The following is a 20,901-nucleotide window of genomic DNA, read 5'->3' on the forward strand; positions in this document are numbered from 1 at the left end:
CACTTTTGACTCCATTCCTAGACTTTGTTCAGATCTCTCAGTAGCAATTCACAGTCTTTTTCTGTACTTACTCTAGTAGTTTTGCATCATCCGCAAAGAAGTTCATGTAACATTCTACACTGTCATCCATGTCATTTACATATATAGCAAACATTTTTGGAGCCAATACTGAACGTGTGGGACTCCACTTATCATTTCTTCCAAAGTAGAATTTTTATCTCTGAGCACCACTGTCATTTTTCTCCCATGCAAGAAATCTTCCATGTATTTCAATAATTTTCCTTGTATACCTCCTGTTGTTTTGAGTTTTCTTAATAATTTTTTGTGGTACTTTATCAAACCCCTTTTGTAAATCTAGGAAAGCACAGTCTGCCCATCCATCCCTTTCTTGTATTATATATATTAACATAATAAGTGGTAGCCTATTAAGTTGGACTAGTAATTGGTTGAATGATTGAAAACAGAGAGTTGTTTTAAATGGAAAAACTTCTGGATGGAAAAATGATACAATTGGAGTTCCTCAGGTTTCTGTTCTTGGGTCACTTCTATTCATAGTATATATAAATTATATAGACCATGGACTAAAATCTACTGTTTCCAAATTTGCTGATGATACAAAACTGTGCGGAATGGCAAATAATCACTTAAAACAATTAGATATTCAAGATTTAGATAAATTACAGCAATGATCTGAAAAGTGGCTAATGAAATTTAACACAAATGCAAGGTAATGCACATAGGTAGAAATAACAGTAAGTACGATTATAAGTTATTTGGATATTTTTTAACAAAAGTGGATAGTGAAAAGATGTCGGTATAATTATCAGTAACGATCTCAAATCATCCAAGCAATGTATTTCAGCCTCTGAGAAAGCAAATAAGATCCTAGGACTGATTGCATGATCTTTTGACTTCAAAAGTCCATCTCTAATTAACAAGCAATATAAATAGTTAGTTCCTCCACATTTGGAATACGCTGTTTCCGCATGGTCACCGAATCTCATTAAAGACATTGACAGATTGGAAAAGGTACAACGGTGAGCCACAAAACTGATTCCAAATATAGAAAATAAATAATATGAAAATCAACTAAAACATATGAATCTGTTTTGCCTAAAAAAGCATAGACGAGGTGAATTGATACAGGTTTTTAACCCCTTCGATACGATGATGCCTCCGTAGGCGTCATGAGGAGCAAGGGGGACGCGAGGATGCCGATGTTGGTGTCTTGATTATATTTATTGTAGTCGTACCTGCGTGACCCCCATACTCTGTAAACTGGCTTCATCATATTTTCTATGGTTATCAAAATTTACAGATGAAATAGAGAATGAGCAATACAGCGGTGACTTTATTTTTTATAATGTGAGTATTATGATGCAACATTGCACATCTGGCAGCTAATGCTGCCCGCGAGATTTTGGCCCGGAGTGAAGGAGTTAAGATTCTAAAGGGAATTGACATCAAAAGTGACAAAATTTTCACACTGAATGAGAATCTGATAAGAAATAATGGTCTCAAACTGTCTGGAAATAGATTTAATTTGGAAGTGGATAGAAACAACTTCGCCAACTGTGTAGTTAATTAATGGAATAAACTTTCTGCAGAGGCAGTGCAATGTAGTTCAGTTCGAAGCTTTAAGAATCATTTAGATATACACTTAAGCAAGATGCTGTAATTACTATAATTTATTTTATATTATTTGTTTGTTTTGTTATCATTTGTCCGTTTGTTTATTATTATTTGCTTAGTTCTCATTATTAGTTATATGTCAGTTTATTATTTACTATTTTCCTGTTAGTTTATTTAACTATATCTATGTATTTATGTATTTTATTTATTACATTATTATAGTTTTTATTTTTATTTTATTTATTTATCATGATTTTTTTTTTTTTTTTTTTTTTAAGCCAACCTAGATATGGATGAAAAGGTCTCCTGTTGCCATGCTCCGCCTTTGTAATCCTTTGTAACCTTGAATAGAAACAAAATTTGTGGCACATGACCTATCCTGTCTAAATCTGAATTGTCTCAAATTTAGTATAGTGTTCTCCTCCAGATGTTTAGTCCATCTACTTTTGATAACATTCTCACAAATTTTGGCTATTGTACTTGTAAGGGAGACCAGTATGTATTTACCTAATTGTATTATACGGGAAGGGGAGCTATGGTCGTGGTGACCCGTCTTTGTATCTCACAACATCTAGTTCTTAAATTCTTGTATGGTGTTTACACATACTATTGTTTTGTCCAGTTTGTTCCAGACATCCAGCACTCTGTGTGGAAAACTTTGTTTTTTTTTGTTGTTTTTTCCAGATCTCTTCTATAGCTGTCCTTTTTGAGTTTCTTTGCATGTCCCCTTGTTTTTCTTCTATCCCAATTTAATAAGTCTTCTCTATCAAGGACTTCCATGTCTTTTATAATTCTGTAAATGCCCAACAGATCACCTCTTTATCTTCCTTGTTCCTGGGTTGGTAGTTCCAGTGTAGACAATCTCTCCTCATATGTCAGTTTTGAGTGTCGGACCCATCTTTGTCGTTGGTCTTTGGATTCTATTTTCCTTATATTCTTTTTTGTACTGGGTGTCCATAGTGTCACTATGTATTCCAAGCTTGGTCTTATCAGTGTGACTAGCATTTTCTTTACCATTACCTCATCCAAGTAATTAAAAACACCTTTATTCATTTTAACGAATTGTAGGTTTCTCCAACTATTTTGTTTATCTGCTTGCCTGGGGACATGTCTTTGGTGATGATTACTCACAGTGTATGTATCCAAAGAAGAAAGTTAAAAGAAAAAATCATTAAAGGAAAGCAATTAGAAGAACAAGCTGTGAAAAGAACTTGTTTCACTTTGTAAACTGGAATTGTTCCTTCAGACCTGGCCACTCAATATGGTATGGCAAAATCCACTATATGTATAGTGAATATTATAGATCAAGGTTGATACTAGTATCTTAAAATGGATATGGGAAATTTGACACTAATGTGCATCTTGTCAAATTTCCCATATCCATTTTTAGTGAAAAATAACTTCTGATTTGGTAATATCATCCACAGATGTGTCTGATTTAGTCTTCATGTGGACTGGAAAAGATGGAAAAACTCTTGTTATTGTGTATTAATGAAAAAACAATGGGCTGGTGATAGTGATACAGAAACAGTTTTCAAGTATGATGTTCTACGTGTAATTTTTAATATACAGATTTAAATGTGCATCATTTCCAATTTAGAAAAATATTAATTTAGCATTTTTTGAGTGTTCTAGAATAAATTTACTTTATTCTTATGGATGTATCGAATGAAAGGGGTTTGAGCAAGAGTGTGTCTGTTGAGCTGGGAAGGGAGAAGGCAGGAGATAGGGGTGAGTGGAGAATGGCTGTGTATAGATGATACTATGATGCAAGAAAAGGAGGGGGCAGAAGATGGAGGGAGTAGGGAATTGTTATTTGTGAATGATGCTTTGACACAGTCTGAAGGGATTTCTCCAGTCTCTCTATTTTCCACATGAGGGAATGGAGGGGGGAGGTCACCAATTAAGTGAAGCAGCCATGCTGCATTGCTTTTGACATGGGGTAGTGGGTGGGAGACAGAGATGACCCTTCAGTCACAAGGAGCTAAGATGAGAGGAAGGAAAGGGTGGAATGGGTTGAAGTGGGTGCCCTTATAAGGGCATTCATTGTGGGAAGTTTAATCTAGTATTCAAACAATTCCATATTCAAATGACCTTATAGAATGAATTAAGTTTGAATAGAGGTTCCACTAAAATTGTTGTGTATTTGTGTTTATTCATAATGGCACATTGGATGCAAAAAGAATGTCTGTTGGGCAAGAGTGTAAAAGATAGTAAATGGAGATTGGTTCTACATAGGTGAAGAAATAAGTGGCCTCAAGAGATATTCTTGTTTACTTCATAAATTTGTTGAATGGATGATCTGAAGAAGCACTGTGTCTTGCTGTATTGCCTTTGACCTGAGTACTGGTGGAGGACAATGAGATGCTCAGGTATAAGGTAGTTGTATGCTTTGACTCAGTCACTCCCTTATAATGGGAAAAAGGTCTTTTGTTATATGTATGTTTAGTCTATTCCATATGTATGTGTTTTTCTTACTACTCCTGTGGTAACTTATTTTCTTTCATTTATCTTTTTAGCATCAGCACCATCACCATTAGCCATGCCCTCCAGTCCAGCTGCTAGTGGTGTCAGCAATGCCAAGGAGCCTGCAGGATCTCCTTCATCTCCAGTGGCATCAGCAAGTCCACATGCTGCAAAAGTGTCTGTTTAATTATCATAACTTACCTGAAGAAGAATGGGAGGAAAAATAGAATGACTGAAATGATCTATGACTGAAGATCAGTTATTAGAAGTGATTTATTTGTAGGTTTATTTTCTATTGGTTGAGAACATTTGATTGGAATGTCCTACCAGACTTTAGATGTTTGGGTTTGGGCTGTTAGGGCTGAGTGGCTTTAAGAACAGGAATGGAAGAGGTGGTTAAGAGTTATGGAGAAAAATGATAATCAGCTTGTGACTGGAGATTACACTTTAAGAATCAGTAGGATATGGGATTTTGAAGTGTTCTTTTAGCTTGCAATGGACAGTTGATATTTAATTTGTTACATAGAACATTATTGCAACAGAATTCATCCCCATCAGAAATGTGGAAGCTACACATTTGGTAACAAATGAACCAGAAACTTAGATTTAGTTTGCAATTACTTTTATGCGAGTTGATTGATTTTTGTTTTTGTTTTTACCTTGCTGTTTTGCAAAATGTACCCTTTCCAAAAGAGCAGTTTGAAAATTAAATTGAGGAATGATCTTCACTAACATTTTGTATATCTGATCTTTTAATCTATCCAAGCCTTTAGTTGATGAACAAATCAATTGTCAATTGAAGGTGATAAAGAAAAGAAATTTTATATTTACGATATGAATTTTCATTTTGTTAATGAAGGTTGTGCTATTTTAATTTAGGTCACCTTTCAGTAAAGGAGGACATTGATCTTTGCTGCTTTAAATGTAGGGAATTGTCATCAATATAAATATGAAAGATTTGATGTTGGCAATGTGAAACAAAATTGGTTGTCTGTAATAACTTGATTTCAAAAGCTTTAGTAGATTTTAGAACTGATTGTTGCAAAGGTATGAGTTGTCTTTATTACAGAACAACATAGAAAAAAAAACCTGTTCACCTTTTTCCAATAAGGATGTCCTGGCTGTGGGTTTAATTTAATTAACTGATAGGTAAGTCCAAGATACAGATCTTTTGTAATTGACATCCACGTGTGTGTACTGGGATTGCATACCAGGGATGTGCCACTGTTGTACTGAGGAAGAAGCCTCGTTTCTGTAGTTGATTATTTATAGAATGGGCCCCATGACTGGAGCAATGAATGAATGATTTTATTGAAGAAGTAATTTTTTTTTTGTTCATTTGTGTGCTTTAAAAGTGGCTGTAGATGAGTACAAAATTAAGTAAGGCCTATTACAGACAAGTTGAACTGAACTTTCTTTTTAAGTAGATCCATATTTTTTTCAATAACCATGTATAATTTCATTATTAGTAAATTGTATTGTTGGTTATTTATTTTAGTGCAATTTGAAGTTGAGCTTCAGACTTCAAATCTAGTTGGGAGGTTGATTAGTGCCTGATGTGCATATTTTGATTATAAGACTTATGAGACAGGATGAAGAATCAGACCATTTTTTTTGTGACATATTAGTGCTGAGAGTTACATTTCAATAATGATAATGTATATTCATTGAAGATGAGGAATTGCATCTCAATTGATATTCATTCGGTGCACTTGGACAACAAGTTAATTTTTCTAATTTCTTGGTTGATAGGGTAATGTTGGGGCAGGTCATACTATTAGTGGAAAAATCTTTTCTAAAATTCAATTTTTGAGGTGAGAGAAATCACAATGTGTGGAAAATCAGCTTCAGCTATTTAGCCAAGTATAACATCCACCTCAAGGTTTCCCAGTCATTGGACCTTTGATAAAATAAAAATCTTATCTGATAACCACAATAAGAGAGCTGGTGCCAAATCAAAATGGTGTTGCTGTGGGACATCTTGATCTTCTTCCCCAGAGAGCATGATGTCATTTGGGCAATGTTTTTTTTCTTGGGAGTGACTGTGTGTCGCCCCCATATATGTCTTGCCCCCACATTACCCTTCATACTGGAACTCCAGTAATAGTTATCATACATCATACTCTGAGTAACAAGACTTTCACTAAAGTACTTACAGTAATTAAAAGTATGTTTTTCCAACAAAAATTTTACAATACACCCTCAGATTTAACACTTTTTACAGTGTATATTATACTTCTGTTTTATTTCTTGTGGTCATCAAACTTTCTTATTGTTGTTTGTATTAAGTTAATTGATTAAACCTTAGGATTTCAAAGGTTAAAAAAAAATGTTTCATTCAGTCACACAGATATGAAGGAATGAGTTTTTATTTTTTTTTATTTTTTATTCTTGTATATCTTTAATTGTGCATGAATATGGTGAGATGGGTATGAGCTTTGACTCAGCCATTCCCAATAAAGAGGAAAGAACCACTGGTATGTATGTATATTTACCCAGTTGTATCTTACGAAAAGGGAAGCTATGCTTGTGGTGTCCCGTCCTTGTATCTTGCAGTGTCTAATTTGCTCTTAAATTCATGTAGGGTTTTTGCACACACTATTGTTTCATTCAATTTGTTCCATATATCCACCACTCTGTGGGGAAAACTATTCTATCTCAGGTCTCCTCTATAACTTTGAGCTTCCTTTTATGCTTCCTTTTATTTCTCTTGTGTGTGTGTATTTACCTAGTTATATCTTAAGAGAAGGGGAGCTATGCTTATGTTGTCCCGTCTTTGTATCTCACCATGTCTTGTTTGCTCTTAAATTTGTGTATATTTTTTGCACACACACTTGTTTGTTCCAGATGCCACTCTGTGTGGAAAACTGTTTTTTCAGGTTTACTAAGAAAACTCGAAATAACAGGTGTACAAGGAAAGTTATTGAAATGGATGGAAGATTTCTTGAACGGGAGAAAAATGAGGGTGGTACTTAGAGACAAAACCTCAACCTGGGAAGAAATGATAAGTGGAGTCCCACAAGGTTCTGTATTAGCTCCAATAATGTTTGCCATATATATATATATATATATATATATATATATATATATATGTATATACATATATATATATACACATATATATATATATATATATATATATATATATATATATATATGTATATACATATATATATATACACATATATATATAAATGACATGGATGAAGGTGTTAAAAGTTATGGGTATTATATAAATGCTTAGAAAAGCACTTAACTGTTTATTGTTCTTCAAAGGCACAATGCACATGACACAAATAAGTTTATGTTCAGACAAAAATATACACATCAACCTCTCTACACAGTGGCTTCACCATGACTAACTTGCAGAAGCATAATGTCTCCCTTAGCGCGGGAAATCTCTCAGGCCTAGCAACTGAACTTTGTTATACATGCAAATTTAGTACAGATTATACAATAAATCAAATGACAAAATTCTTACTGTACATTGCATTGTACATTCAATCAAAAACAATACAAGATGCACAATAACAAATATTTATATTTCAACAGGTGTAGAATGAGGGGAGCAAAAAACCAGGTTTAGCAGATATAAATGTAGAAGTGAGGGAAGTGCTCAATCTCCTGGGATCATTGGATGTGACAAAAGCCTCAGGACCTGATGGGATCTGAAACTGGATACTTAAAGAATGTAGGAAACAACTAGTGGACAAGATTCACAGTCATATATTCGTTGAAAAAACATGGTGCCAATTCACAAAGGTGGAAACGAGGGAACAGCACTAAATTATAGGCTAGTATCACTAACCAGCACAATAGTGAAATTATGTGAAAGGATTGTGAAAGATCAATCGACCAAATATAATGAAAAGATGAAGATTCTGACAGAGTTACTTTGGTTTCAAATCTGGAAAGCCATGTGCATCAAATCTTTTAAGCTTTTACTCAAGAGTGATTGATATGCTGCAAGAGAGAGAGGGCTGGGTGGACTGTGTGTACCTGAACCAAGAGAATGCATTTGATAAAAGGCCTCACAGTCAACTTATGTGGAAATTGGAGCATATTAGAGGACTGAGAGGCAAACTAATAGAATGGATTAAAGACTTTTTGAAGGAAAGATATATGAGGACATTAGTAAAGGACGAGAAGTCAAGCTGGGGAGCAGTAACAAGCAGGGTTACACAAGGTTCAGTGCTTGCACCAATAATGTTTTTTGTCTATGTTAGTGACATGATGGAACGAACAACAAGCTATGCCAACATGTTTGCAGGTGATGCAAAAATCATGAGAAGAGTGAAAAATGAGGCGGATGGTAGAATATTACAAAAAGATCTAGATATGATTTTTGCAAAGAGCCAAGAATGGGAAATGAAATTTAATACCAAAAGATGCAAAGTACTGGAAGTGGGCAATAGCGGCAAAAGGCTATCCTTAAACTATTCCTTGGTAAGTGAACACATTACAAAAGCAAAAGATGAGAAAGACTTGGGAGTGTTGATAAAAGACAACCTGTCACCTGACAGACATATTAGCTGGATTGTGGGAAAGACATGGACTACCGCAGAAGATTAAAGTGGCATTCCATTATATGGATGAAGAGATGATGAAAAAACTCCTCTGAACCCTAATATATCCAAGACTGGAATGTGTGTCAGTAGTATGGTCCCCACACAGAGTGAAGGATATAAGCATGATTAAGAGATTACAAAGGACACCAACCAAACTGATCTCCAGCCTGACAGATAAACCATATGAGGAAAGACTAAAAGCAGTGGGTCTACCAACTTTGAAAGATAGAAGAGAAAGAGGTGAATTGATTACAGTGTTCAGGTCACTAAAGGGGATAGATTGCATTGACAGAAGAGATCTCCTGATTAAAGATGGGAAGGCTTTAAGAAGTCATGGAAGTAAATTAAGACCACAGGTCGAAAGGATGTGAAGAAATGGTTTTCCGTATAGATGTATAAATATATGGAACAGCTTAGGTGATATAGCCCAAGCTCAAACAATACATGAGTTCAAATCTAAATATTGGAAATCAAAGATATAGATTAAGTTGAAACCGTAAATGAATTTGAGTCTAGGTATGTTAGAAAATTAGAGAATAGGAGACAAGACCTAATGAGCATTGCTCTTTTCCTGTATATTACAATTAGGTAAATTTAGTTAGATAGATACACATATATAGACAATAATCAGTGAACAAATATACAGATCCTGATGCCATATGTTCAAGACAAGTACAGTGTGGCCTCTTTTGACTTTCTGGAGTTAGTAAAATGTCTTGCCCCAAACAAACATATTTCCTTGCTCAATATGGAGTCTACAAATTCGAGTGGATTTGACTATTCTTTTTTTTTTTTTTTTTTTTTTTTTTTTGAAAGAGTATATGGTGACATGTCAACCCACAAAGTTGAAAATCCTTGAACCAGCCCTGAAGTCCCTGCTAAAGATGCTCTTTTCAGATGCCTGAGAAAAAGGATGTTCGTTCATTGGGATGACATTATGATGGGATCTTTGCTGGGAGTTCTCTTTGTAAACTTCTTTATGGGTACTGTCGAGGATTGGAAAAAATAAACATTGTGCCCATTTATGTATAAGGGTTGAGAAGAACAAAAGGATTGAAAAACTTTCCAAGCATTCTGAAGAAAGAGTTTAGTGTAGATTTTTTTTAGAAAATTAGTTTTTAGAAATTAAGAGAGGAAGGGGAGGCATATCAAGTAGAGAAGAAAAGGTAAAAGGTGCAGATGAAGAGATGATAATGGAAGAGAAGGCAGTTAGAGGAAGATGGGCAGAGTATTTTATGGGGTTAAATGTGAAGGAGGATAGGGAGGGAAAGGTAGTTGCAGTGGGAAGTGCTAAGAAAATGACCATAATGAGTGAGGAAAATGGAGGAGAAATAAGGAAGGATGAAGTGAAGGCAGCGGTTAAGATGATGAGAGCAGTTAAGGCTCCTGGGTTGGGTGGATGTCATGCAGAATGTCTGAAAAAAGGAGGTACAGTTATGGTGGACTGGCTGGTGAGATTATTTAATGACTGTTTAAGAGAGGGTAGAGTGCCAGAGGACTGGAGGAGTGCTTGTATAGTTCCACTTTACAAGGGAAAGGGGGACAAGTGTGAGTGTAGTAGTTTCAGAGGGATCAGCTTGTTAAGTGTAGTTGGAAAGGCATATGGGAGGGTCTTGATTGAAAGGATTAGGAGAGGAACAGAGGGAGTAATTGGTGAGGAACAGTGTGGGTTTAGGACAGGTAGGGGTTGTGTAGATCAGATTTTTGTGGTAGATATGTGATAAAGCTATAAGAAAAGGTAAGGATGTTTCTGGGCTTTTATGAATTTGGAAAAGGCTTTTGACAGGGTAGACAGGAAGGCACTGTGGGAGGTACTGCAGATATATGGGATTGGAGGAAAGCTTTTAGGAGCTGTCAAGAGTTTTTACCAGAGTAGTAGAGTGTGTGTCAGGATTAGAAATGGATAGAGTGAGTGGTTTGAAGTAAAGGTGGAAATACGTCAGGGATGTGTTATGCTGCCCTGGCTGTTCAATTTATATATGGATGATGTGGTGCGAGAGAGGTAAATGCAAGGGTAGTGGATCAGGGATTGGAGATGGTTAAAGAAAATGGAGAAAAGTGGGAGATAAGCCAGTTGTTGTTTGCAGACAACACTTCACTTGTACTAGGATCAGAGGAGGGATTGAGGAAGTTAGTGACAGAGTTTTGGAAGGTGTGTGAAAGGAGTTGAAGGTAAACGGGGGTAAAAGTAAGGTGATGAGATGTACAAGGGGAGAAAGTGGCAGCAGACTGGAAGTGAGTATAAAGGGAAAGAGACTGGAGGAAGTGGATAGTTTTAGATACTTGGGTGTGAATGTGGCAGGAAAGGGAGGAGTGGAGGTGGAGGTAGAATGTAGATTGAGAGAAGTGAGTAAATGCCTTGGTGGATTAAAAAGTGTAATGAGAAATAGACATTTGGGAATGGATGCTAAGAGGAGATTGTATGAAGGAGTGATTGTGCTGACAGTACTGTATGGGGCAGAAACATGGAACATAAGAGAGGAGGAGTTTGAATGTGTTTGAGATGAGGTGTCTGAGAAGTATGATAGGGGTTACTAGGCTGGATAGAGTGAGAAATGAGGAGAACAGGGGTGGAAAGGGAGTTGGGAGATAGGGTTGATGAAAGAGTATTGGGATGGTTTGGACACATGGAAAGAATGAGTGAAGAAAGACTAGTAAAAGAGGTGTGGAAGGAGTGAACATGAGGGGTCGACCTAGGATGAGATAGATGGATGGGGAAAGAGAGGAATGTCTGTTGAGGAAGGATGGTAAGGGACAGAAGATAGGGGTGAAAGGAGAATGGTCTATAGATGATGCTATGATGCATGAGGTGGAATGGATGTGGGGTGAAGGAGTATGTGTGAGAAATAATTTGATGCAGCCCAAAGAGATTTCTCCCTGTCTTCTCCTTTTCTGCATGAGGGGATGGAGAGGGGGGGTCGCCAATTTAATGAAGCAGCCATGCTGTGGATGTGCTGTGTCTTGTGACACTGGTTCTGACCCAGGGCAGTGGATGAGATGCAGGGATGACCCATCATCCAAGAGGTGCCAAGATAAGAGGGAGGGAAAAGGGTAGAGGGGAGTGGAGTTTGATAGGGATGGAATGGGTGGGAGTGGTTTTTATGCCTTTGTTTTTGGCTTCCTCCCTTATAAAGGAAAAAAAAATTGGTATATGTATGTAGTTCTTAGAAATAATTATGACGTAAAAAATTGAGACATTCAAAGTTATTTGTTGATATTAGGGGAGCAAAGGTTTATTTCTCAAGGTACCCAGTACTGGTCATGAATTTAATTATGAGATACCTCATGCCTATACAATTCATCTCAGTACTAAAATAAGGATAACAGGATCACTCTTGAGGTGAGAATTGGGGAGAGGACTCCTGGAAGAAGACAACCAACTGTTGCCCCACAACCACCTTTTGGTTCCTTCTGGGACCTACTCCTATCTGAGAATTGCTAAGAGACAGTGACTGAAACTAGCAGTTACCATTAAACTTCTCTCCCACTATTTAACAATAACTTTATTATTTCATTTAACACATGAAAGTCCCCCAGCAATAGTGGGGGTGAAAGAGCATAATCTCTGGAAGTCCTTAGACACAATCTACACAAGTGGTGATTCTGTGATGGAACAGGGGGAACTACACTTTGGCAGCGGCATGTATGACTGAGCAGCCCTCTTAAAGATCCATTCCACTCTCCCAGTGTGGGGAGGAGGCTAGAAAAGATCCCTCAAACATGGTCCCCTTACCACAACCTGGTTGGTGAACCATTCCCAGCAATGTCACCCAAATGCAGTATGGATAGCAAAAGCCCTCCCAAAATTAAAATCCCTCTGTTGCACTCCTGCTCCACTGCACAACACTTCCCTGTGAATGGAGTGAAGAGTAGCCCCATTACCCAAACTCAAAACCAACTTACAATGGTACCACCAGAGCAAGTGTCCATCTTTATCAAGAAACACAATCACAACAATCAGTGACTGCATTCCTGTCCCCACTAAGTGACATGTTATTCCCAAGCCTACCCAGCCTTACCAGCCACTGGTTTGATCCATACCTAGACATAGGGAACCTTGGCTTAGACTACCCAAGATTTTTGGTTCCAAAAATCCTCTAACATTGAGTAAATAACAAATGACCCATGGAACCCACACACATCCTCCTGTCACACATTCCAACACCTACTATATTATCCTACTGTTCCAAGAAAAGACTACTAGAAGCCATAGAAAATATAATGGAATACCCCTCCAAAAAATACTAACATCATCCTCTCTCCAGACAACCAAAGTATGTGAGCCAATCCACCCATGGGAACACAGCCTCAAAACTGGAGGTTGTTGTAGGCTGTATTTTAGCACTGCTTCTATACTTATGAACAATCTTGCATCAAAACTGGGGTTGCAAATAAGAGCTCACTCAGCTACAGTGCCAACTACACACCTCAGCACAAAGCTATATTCAAGTCTCAGCCCCACCAGTGCCCCCACCAGATCCAACTGGAATGAATGAGTACTTGTCAAATTCATGTTCACCCTTCTCTACTCTTGTCCTCCCCAAACAACACTTAAATACATTGAAGAACCCCCAGCTACAGTGACCTATAAAACCTACATCAGCCCAATTGATACACAAGCCAAATTGACAATGATATCATACCAGCCCTAATAATACTTGTACACTTCATCATTCAATGGAATTTACAAGGACTCATCTCAACTTGGGAAATATGTATCCTTCTTTAGCTAAACTTACTGTATCTGTTTACAAGAAACACAACAAGACACATCACATTCCTCTCACTTAAAAAGCATTATCATACACTTATCCTTCTCTCCCTACTCATGCCAAACGAGGAGGTACACGTCTGCCTAGTTTATATCACTATCATGTACACTCCAGACTTCCAAGCCATCACTACCCTCAGACTGTTCTGCATAAAATCCACCCTAATCATAGCAACTGTATTCTAAAATAGATAAGCCTAAAGATCATGGATTCAACTTTTCCACGTATCCTACACTGCTCAATAACCATCTGCTCACTATATCTCCCCACTCAGAAAACATTTCAAAGACACTATCAGATATCCTTAATCAGCTATACCCCCTTCACACTTTATTTTTTACAAGGAGACTTCACTGCAAGATACCACCACAGCCCCATGAAACAAATTATATCCTCTCTATTCACAACTTAATCCTTATTACCATACAATACAAATAAACTTACAACTTTTTACCTTCAAACTGTGACCTAAATATTCATTGACATATCTCAATGCACACCAGACCTACTTCCAACTTGAAAATGGTAGGTAATACTAGATTTATACTATTGTGATTATTTCCTAATTTTTTTACACTCTTTATGGGCTTCCCCACCACCCCACAACCTTGATGTTCTCTTGTTTACCTTAGTGAAAGTAAAAGAGGCAAGAAAGCTTAAAGCTCATAAGGGTTGCCTCTTCTCAACTGTCTTTTAGTCTCTAAATGGTCATATCTGTTTTTGAATATATTAACACTTGTGCTGATAATTACATTTTCAGTGAGGCTGTTCCACTTATTCACTACTCTTACACTAAAATTTTTATTCCTCTACTGTTTGGTGGCACAGCTTTATTAACTTGAGGCTATGACCTCTTGTTTCTGGGTGTCAGTCTCTGGTAACCAACAATATTCTTCAACCCCCCCCCCCCACACACACACACACCATACCCATACCTTTCAGGATTTTCAATGTTTCTATCATGTCTCCTCGGGTCCTTTGTTCTTCAAATGTGGTGAATCCCAGTCTAGCTCATATGGACAGTATTTCAGTTTCGGAACAAGTTTGATAGCTTTTTTTTTTACCTATTCCAGCTTTTTAATGTCACCTCTCATAGACCATGCTTGGATACAATACTCAAGACACAGCCTTACCATTACCTTATGTAGAGACATCAGTATATTCACATCAAGACATGTCATAGTCTTTTCATTAGCCCTAGTAACTACCTGTCTTGAGGGCTTGAGATCACTAATAATGATGACTACAAGATCTTTCTCCTCTTATGTTTCCTCCAGGACTTTCTGTCTCAAATAGTACTTACAACCTGGGTTCTTTCTGCCAATATACATAACCTTACACTTCTCATTAAACTTAAGCAACCATTTTTGACTCCATTCTTTCAATTCCCAAAATATAGAATAATGATAATAGTGATAATAATAATAACACACATATACCAAGGGCTTTTTCCCCTTTACAAGGCAGGTAACCAAAGTCAAAAGGCATAATTCCGCTCCCACCCCATCCCCCATCCCCACCCACTCCACTTCCATTCACCACCCCTCCCTCCCTCGTTTCGTTTCTTGGCTCCTGGATGACGGGTCATCCCTGTATCTCACCCATTGCCCTCGGATCTCCCCGAGGTGTGGACTACAACGGTATTGCGTTGGGCGTACCTAGGCTTGGATTCCAACCCAAATCCTCCATCGTTGGACGAAATCCATCCCGAGGCTCGGAATCCAACTCATCCATTGACTAGTGTAATCGTACCTTTACTCTCCTATCTACCTCTGAAGCAACGATGACATTGCATAAATAAATTGGGCTATAAAACACCAGTGCCGCAATCCCTCTATAACTATAAAAAGGTCCTCACTGAGCAGTGAACATTCGACGGCGATGCGAGATTGTTCACAAGGACGGAAGCGTCTGTAAACAGTAGACCATACCCAATTTTCCTTGTCATATGTATACTGGGTCCATCGTTGGGATTCTTGGTTTGTGTCGCTTGGGGATTCCCCACAAGCAGCCAGTCAATTACCAAGGATTAATTCTGTTTAAATCCGGAATATCCATCTATTTAACCTCATCCTTGTCTAAAGAAATGCAAAAATGAAAGGTGACTGTTGGGAAAAGTTGTACAGAATAAAAGAAAAAGCACGTGTCTGATTATTTTAATAAGATACACATATCAATCGCAGCCAGAAAAATATATTTTTAGTATAACTATCGTACATCTGTCAATTTTCTCTTAACCACCGCAACCTGAATATAGGGTTACACTAACAGCATTGTATACAAATATGGTTATTTATGAAATTCAAGATTATTTCCTAAAAAATTATCATTTAATGAACCAGCGACTTACCTGCGAGAGGGATGTCGATCACCTCTGTCGCCTGTTCCCAAAACTGCTAATACCTTGCCTATCTTGATCCGAGAAGTAGATGCTCGGCCTTCGAACTGGGTCCCAAGATGTCTCCTTATCAAATTTGTATTTCGTTAACCTTTTCACAAAAGGAGAGCTGACAACTGGCGACTGCCTCCCTCCTCCTACCGTAAGTTGGCAACATAAACGTCCCACGATATGCAGCTCGCACAACATTCCAATATTTTCTCCCAGAGGTACGTGGGAGGGGCCGAAAACCGTTGCCTGTCGTTGTGGGGTTGCGGGTTTCCAGTCAGTGAGTCTCGGGGCAACAATAATTGTTGTGTATTTAATACACACCCATGGAATTGGTAAAATGTGAGTCTTTAAAGAGGAACTGACATTTTAGATGTCCTCCAGAAACAAAATGGTATACAGGCTATGTGGTGGTAGAAGAACCAGTAACGAACGATTTCAGGAAGTGCCGGAGGCAAGAAGGATGTCAGGCAGAGGGTGATGACACAACGAAGAAGTTCAAAGATGCGCGCATACCTGAGGTCGTCGTAAAGTCTTCCAATGCTACTGAGTATTGCTATAATCATGGCAGAACATACAAGCAATTCTTCCGTGTTTCTGGCCTGTAAATAATAAAGAATAGATATCCTTACATTAAAAACAGTGTGCGAAATTTATTGTATTTTTCCTAAAAATATGAAGAACCAATGGGTACACACACTTAAAACAGTACCGTTACACACTCGGAATGATACAAGCTGACACCAATGACGAATCCATTGACAACAGGCTATTCATGTTGGTATCCCTGCGTGCATTTATCTACAGTACTTATATTATACAGGAAAGGAGCAACACTCGTTTTGTCCCGTTTCCTACTCTTCGATTTATCATACATAACCTCAAATTCATAGAGTGGAGTGTCACTTGCCCGAATCTGTTGTAGCATTGCAATGCTACAACAGATAATGGTTGTAGGTAATGGAATTATGATATGTGTTGTAGCACCATAATACTGTCGTATTTGGGTAATGAAATTATGATGTGTTGTAGCACAATACTGTCGAATTTGGGTAATGAATATTTACTCAACATCTCGCACACCGGCACATCAACCCGGGTTGTTCAGTGAGAAATTAGTCGGACCCCTCAGTATCAATATTGTTTTGAGTGTATGTACCTACTTGTGGTGATCTCAGTGCTGTTCATCTTCAACATTTTTTCGATATCCTCAGTTCCTCACCTTAATCTGAAGGTGTAGCGCCCGAGAGACCGGTACTTGGTTTTTAGATCGGGGCCAAGATTTCTATATCAACTTCGACTCCTATTATTACATCTGTCCAACTAGTGGCACAGTTGCAAGCGTACGGATTTCGCAAGCCCACAACCGTGTGTTCGAGTTCAACACTTCATTCCAAATTCCACCTATTCCTAAAGTGCATGGGGCATAGCTAACGGGTTCGACCGCAATTATGCGATCCACCTGGCGTAGGATCACCACCTTCACTTGTTCACACAATGTCAGCTGACGAACGGCGACTTCTCTAGTTTCTTCCTAGAGATCCATGGGAAAGCGCGAGGACTATAGCTGACCACTCTTCTCATTGCAACTAATATTTCCCTCATAGCTGTGTGTGTCTTAGGATTCCATGGTGAGTATGAAAAGAAAATATTCTGTACGATTTAGCTCAAAGAGGCTTTGAACTTATGTTTGCATGTCATATGCTTGATTTTGGATGTTTTGTTTCATATAGTGGGTTTGTGGCTCCTACCAAATGTTTATTCTCTTAGCTGATGTCTTTGTTTAGGAGATTAAAGGTACGCTCTTAGTTTTTCTTTATACAGATGGCCTGTCATACCATGTTATATAAAATGTAGGCCTATAATCTAAACGAGGAAGTGTACTATGTACCTAAGGGCAGGGACCAGCAAAGCCTTTATGCGGAATGAATTGCCATACCGAAGAAGCCATTTGGACACTACCAAATGATATCCCACCCGTTGTTTGACCGTGGTCGTTGGACCAACGTATATTAAGCCAAGGTAAAACGAATACTATAAGGTACGTTGAGCACCCCCCCTCCGCGCACCTCCACCGTGACGTCATAGGAAATGCAGAGGGGGAGAGTGAGAGGTGGAAGAAAATATAAACTTTAAAGAAAACCATCTGTATGTATGGTAGACTTTAAAATTACACAATGATGTTTACAATACTGAAATTACTCCGTATCACTTTCTTATCCTCAAATTATCAGAATCTGAGATATGACCGCCAGAAAAGTTATAAAAATGTTTTCCATGCTTTCACATTAGGTGGATTATATCAATATGACGAGTTATTAGATGGGAAGACATGTCAAGCGTGGATTTCATATGTAGACCTTTATCTCCACCAAGCTCAGTTATGTTTTAACTGGATTCTTTAGTCTGTTTATTTGCAATTGAATGAAAATTTCAGATGTTGCTAATAAATAGTTACTTTCAAAATTACGGCTGTATACATATCCAGATGACCGAGTATTGTGTGTGCCACATAATTCAATCCATTTCTTTCTATTTTTTTTTTATCTTTGGGTAGTGAAAAGAAATGTATATTTTTTATCACCTTTCAGTCTAACGGCACTATACAAACTGTTGGCATTTTTATATGTTATTTGTCTGCCTTAGCTACCCCTTTAATCAGAAGATGGAGCTTCGCTCCACACACTGGTGTGTGAGTGACTGACAGCTCTCGACCGTTTGAATTCTGCGCAGCTTCTGACGTCATTAGGCTGGGTCCATTTTCTCTTTGTGAAACACTGAAGAAAACTGTGAAACGCCAAGGAAGACAGGAACTATAATATTTTATATATTATATATCATATATATTATATATTCATATATATAGACAGGAACTATAATATTTTATATATATTTTCTATAATATTTGTCAGAATATAACTAATTGCGTGGAGCGGTGCGAGCGAAGGTAACGTCTTTCCCAAAACGACGCACCAGCTTCAACTGACAGCTATAGGACCCGCCAACCCCACTTTCAACAGCCAGGTGACGTTCACGGGCCCGCTGCGCCAACTCCCTCGAAATTCGGTCGGAAGTGGTTAGACCTTATATTCTTAGATCTTGGATATTTACGTTGACGTCATCATCTACCTGCGCAGTGGTGTGGAGGGGTTTTCTGGCTCTCCCTCACCCCCCCCCCCCGCTAACGTACCTTGTAGTATTCGTTTTTTCCTTGTATTAAGCCTTATTGCTGGACGATTACGTACGGTTACACTAGTCGACGAAAAGCTTGCAGTCCAACTTTAGTATTAGTTCATCCTATAATAAGTGGTTCCACATAGACGAATAAAATAGCCTAGCGACAGCAAATATTCAATAGATACTGTATATTAGTCGACCTGCACACCCCCTAGGTTAACGCTATGGTTGATGAATTTGTCATAAATAATTTTCTTTTGCCCAACGCCAGACGATCTTGTTCAGCTTAGAGGAACTCGGTTGAAAACTCGACTTAAAAATGTTCAGTTCATGGGAACAGCTTGCTAACTGTTAAAAGGTTAACCCTCCAGCTAAGAGGTTACTAAAAGAGAGAGAGAGAGAGAGAAGAATGGTCTCTCTTAGGCTGAGGGAAGTCGTCTGGCATTAGTTAGACTTGTAGTACCTTTCTCTTAGTTACCGCCAGACAGCTTTATTTTACTGAGGGAAAACTTCTTCCGCAGAGAAAGGGTTAAAGGCGAAAGCTGATTTTCAGGGGTTAATTAAAAGTTTAAGTGCAAAACACTGATTTAGTACAACAGAAACAGGCGTGTTGGCAGGGAACCGTAGTTTTAGAGCCAGGAAAATGACCAAGGAGGCGGCGAACATCTTATTTTTTCTAAACGTTTCGGCATTCATGTTTCCATCTTCAGTGAATCTACAAAATAATAAAACAACATCAAATAAAAGACTGCATGATTGCAAAATATAGTACATAAAAAGACATTTTAACAGTCTCACTAATAACAGCGCAAAAGGATAAAACAGGAGACAATGATGAAACAAAATATTGGATTGAAGGGAGACAATGAATAGAGAATTATTGAGTGGAGGGCAGGTAAAACGCGAAGGTTAGCTGTAGGGGAGCTGTAGAGTGGACAGGCATATAGGTCAATCATGGAGAACAGGTCGAGGGATGCATAAATCCCCTTCACTTGGCCGTGCGGGTCCACAATCTCTGTGAGTACACGCCCTGCAGCTAACCTTTGTATTTTAGAACGTCTCTTTTGTCTGTGAGACTGTCAGAATGTATTTTTATATAGTATATTTTGCTATCATGCACTCTTTTATCTTATGTTGTTTTATTATTTTGTAGATTCACTGAAGATGACAACTTGAATGCCGAAACGTTTAGAAAATCAGAGATATTTTGTCACCTTGATTATTTTACTGGTTCTAACACTGACCTAAGTACCGCCTGGCAGTTTTATTCAGTTAAAGGAAACTATCCTCCACAGTGAAGAGGGTAAAGGTGAAAGAGAGCCTGCAGGAGCTAATTTAAAGATTAAATGCAAAACACTGGCCTTGGAAACGTCGAGGTACGAGAGGAGGAGCATGGCGTTGATGAGGTGACTAGTCAAGTACACGTGAAGGAACCAGCCACAAGACACCGTTTGTTTAGGTCGATTGTTTTCGTTCTGCGAAGAGTAAGAGGGATAGTCGTAAATATAATAATAAGAATAATTGGGTAAATAAACAAATAGATAAACAAACAAATATACATACATACCAAGGTCTTTTCCCCCCTTTCCAGGGAGGTAGGCAAACTCAAATGGCATATACCCACTCCCAACCATTTCGTCCCCACCCATTCCACTCGCATCCACCACTCTTCCCTCTCATTTTAGCTACTCGTGGATGACGAGCATCCCTGTTTCCCGCCCACTGTGCTGGGTCAGAAGTATAGATGCAAAAAAAACGTTTATATATATATATATATATATATATATATATATATATATATATATATATACATATATATATAAACTTGTTTTTTATGAGTTTTTTTTTTATCTCGTCCAAATTTGTTCAGATATTAAATATTTAGTATATAAAAACAGGT

At 38.0% G+C, this 20,901-nt stretch overlaps 1 protein-coding gene across 1 annotated transcript in view; it reads right to left on the reverse strand.

Annotated features, from left to right (window-relative positions):
* Positions 1-15,252: 15,252 nt before the first annotated feature.
* LOC143030466 (alkylglycerol monooxygenase-like) overlaps positions 15,253-20,901 on the reverse strand; it is a 100,636-nt gene continuing 94,987 nt past the window's right edge. The window contains exons 7-8 of the mRNA XM_076193617.1: positions 20,363-20,476; positions 15,253-16,426 (exon numbers count right to left, since the gene is read on the reverse strand). Coding sequence (XP_076049732.1) covers positions 16,175-16,426; positions 20,363-20,476 — 366 coding nt within the window. The 3' untranslated portion in view covers positions 15,253-16,174. The remainder of the gene's footprint in view (positions 16,427-20,362; positions 20,477-20,901) is intronic.

This window comes from Oratosquilla oratoria, chromosome 1 (genome assembly GCF_046742065.1).
Source record: "Oratosquilla oratoria isolate Oo_2021 chromosome 1, ASM4674206v1, whole genome shotgun sequence".
Classification (NCBI taxonomy): Eukaryota; Metazoa; Arthropoda; class Malacostraca; order Stomatopoda; family Squillidae; genus Oratosquilla; species Oratosquilla oratoria.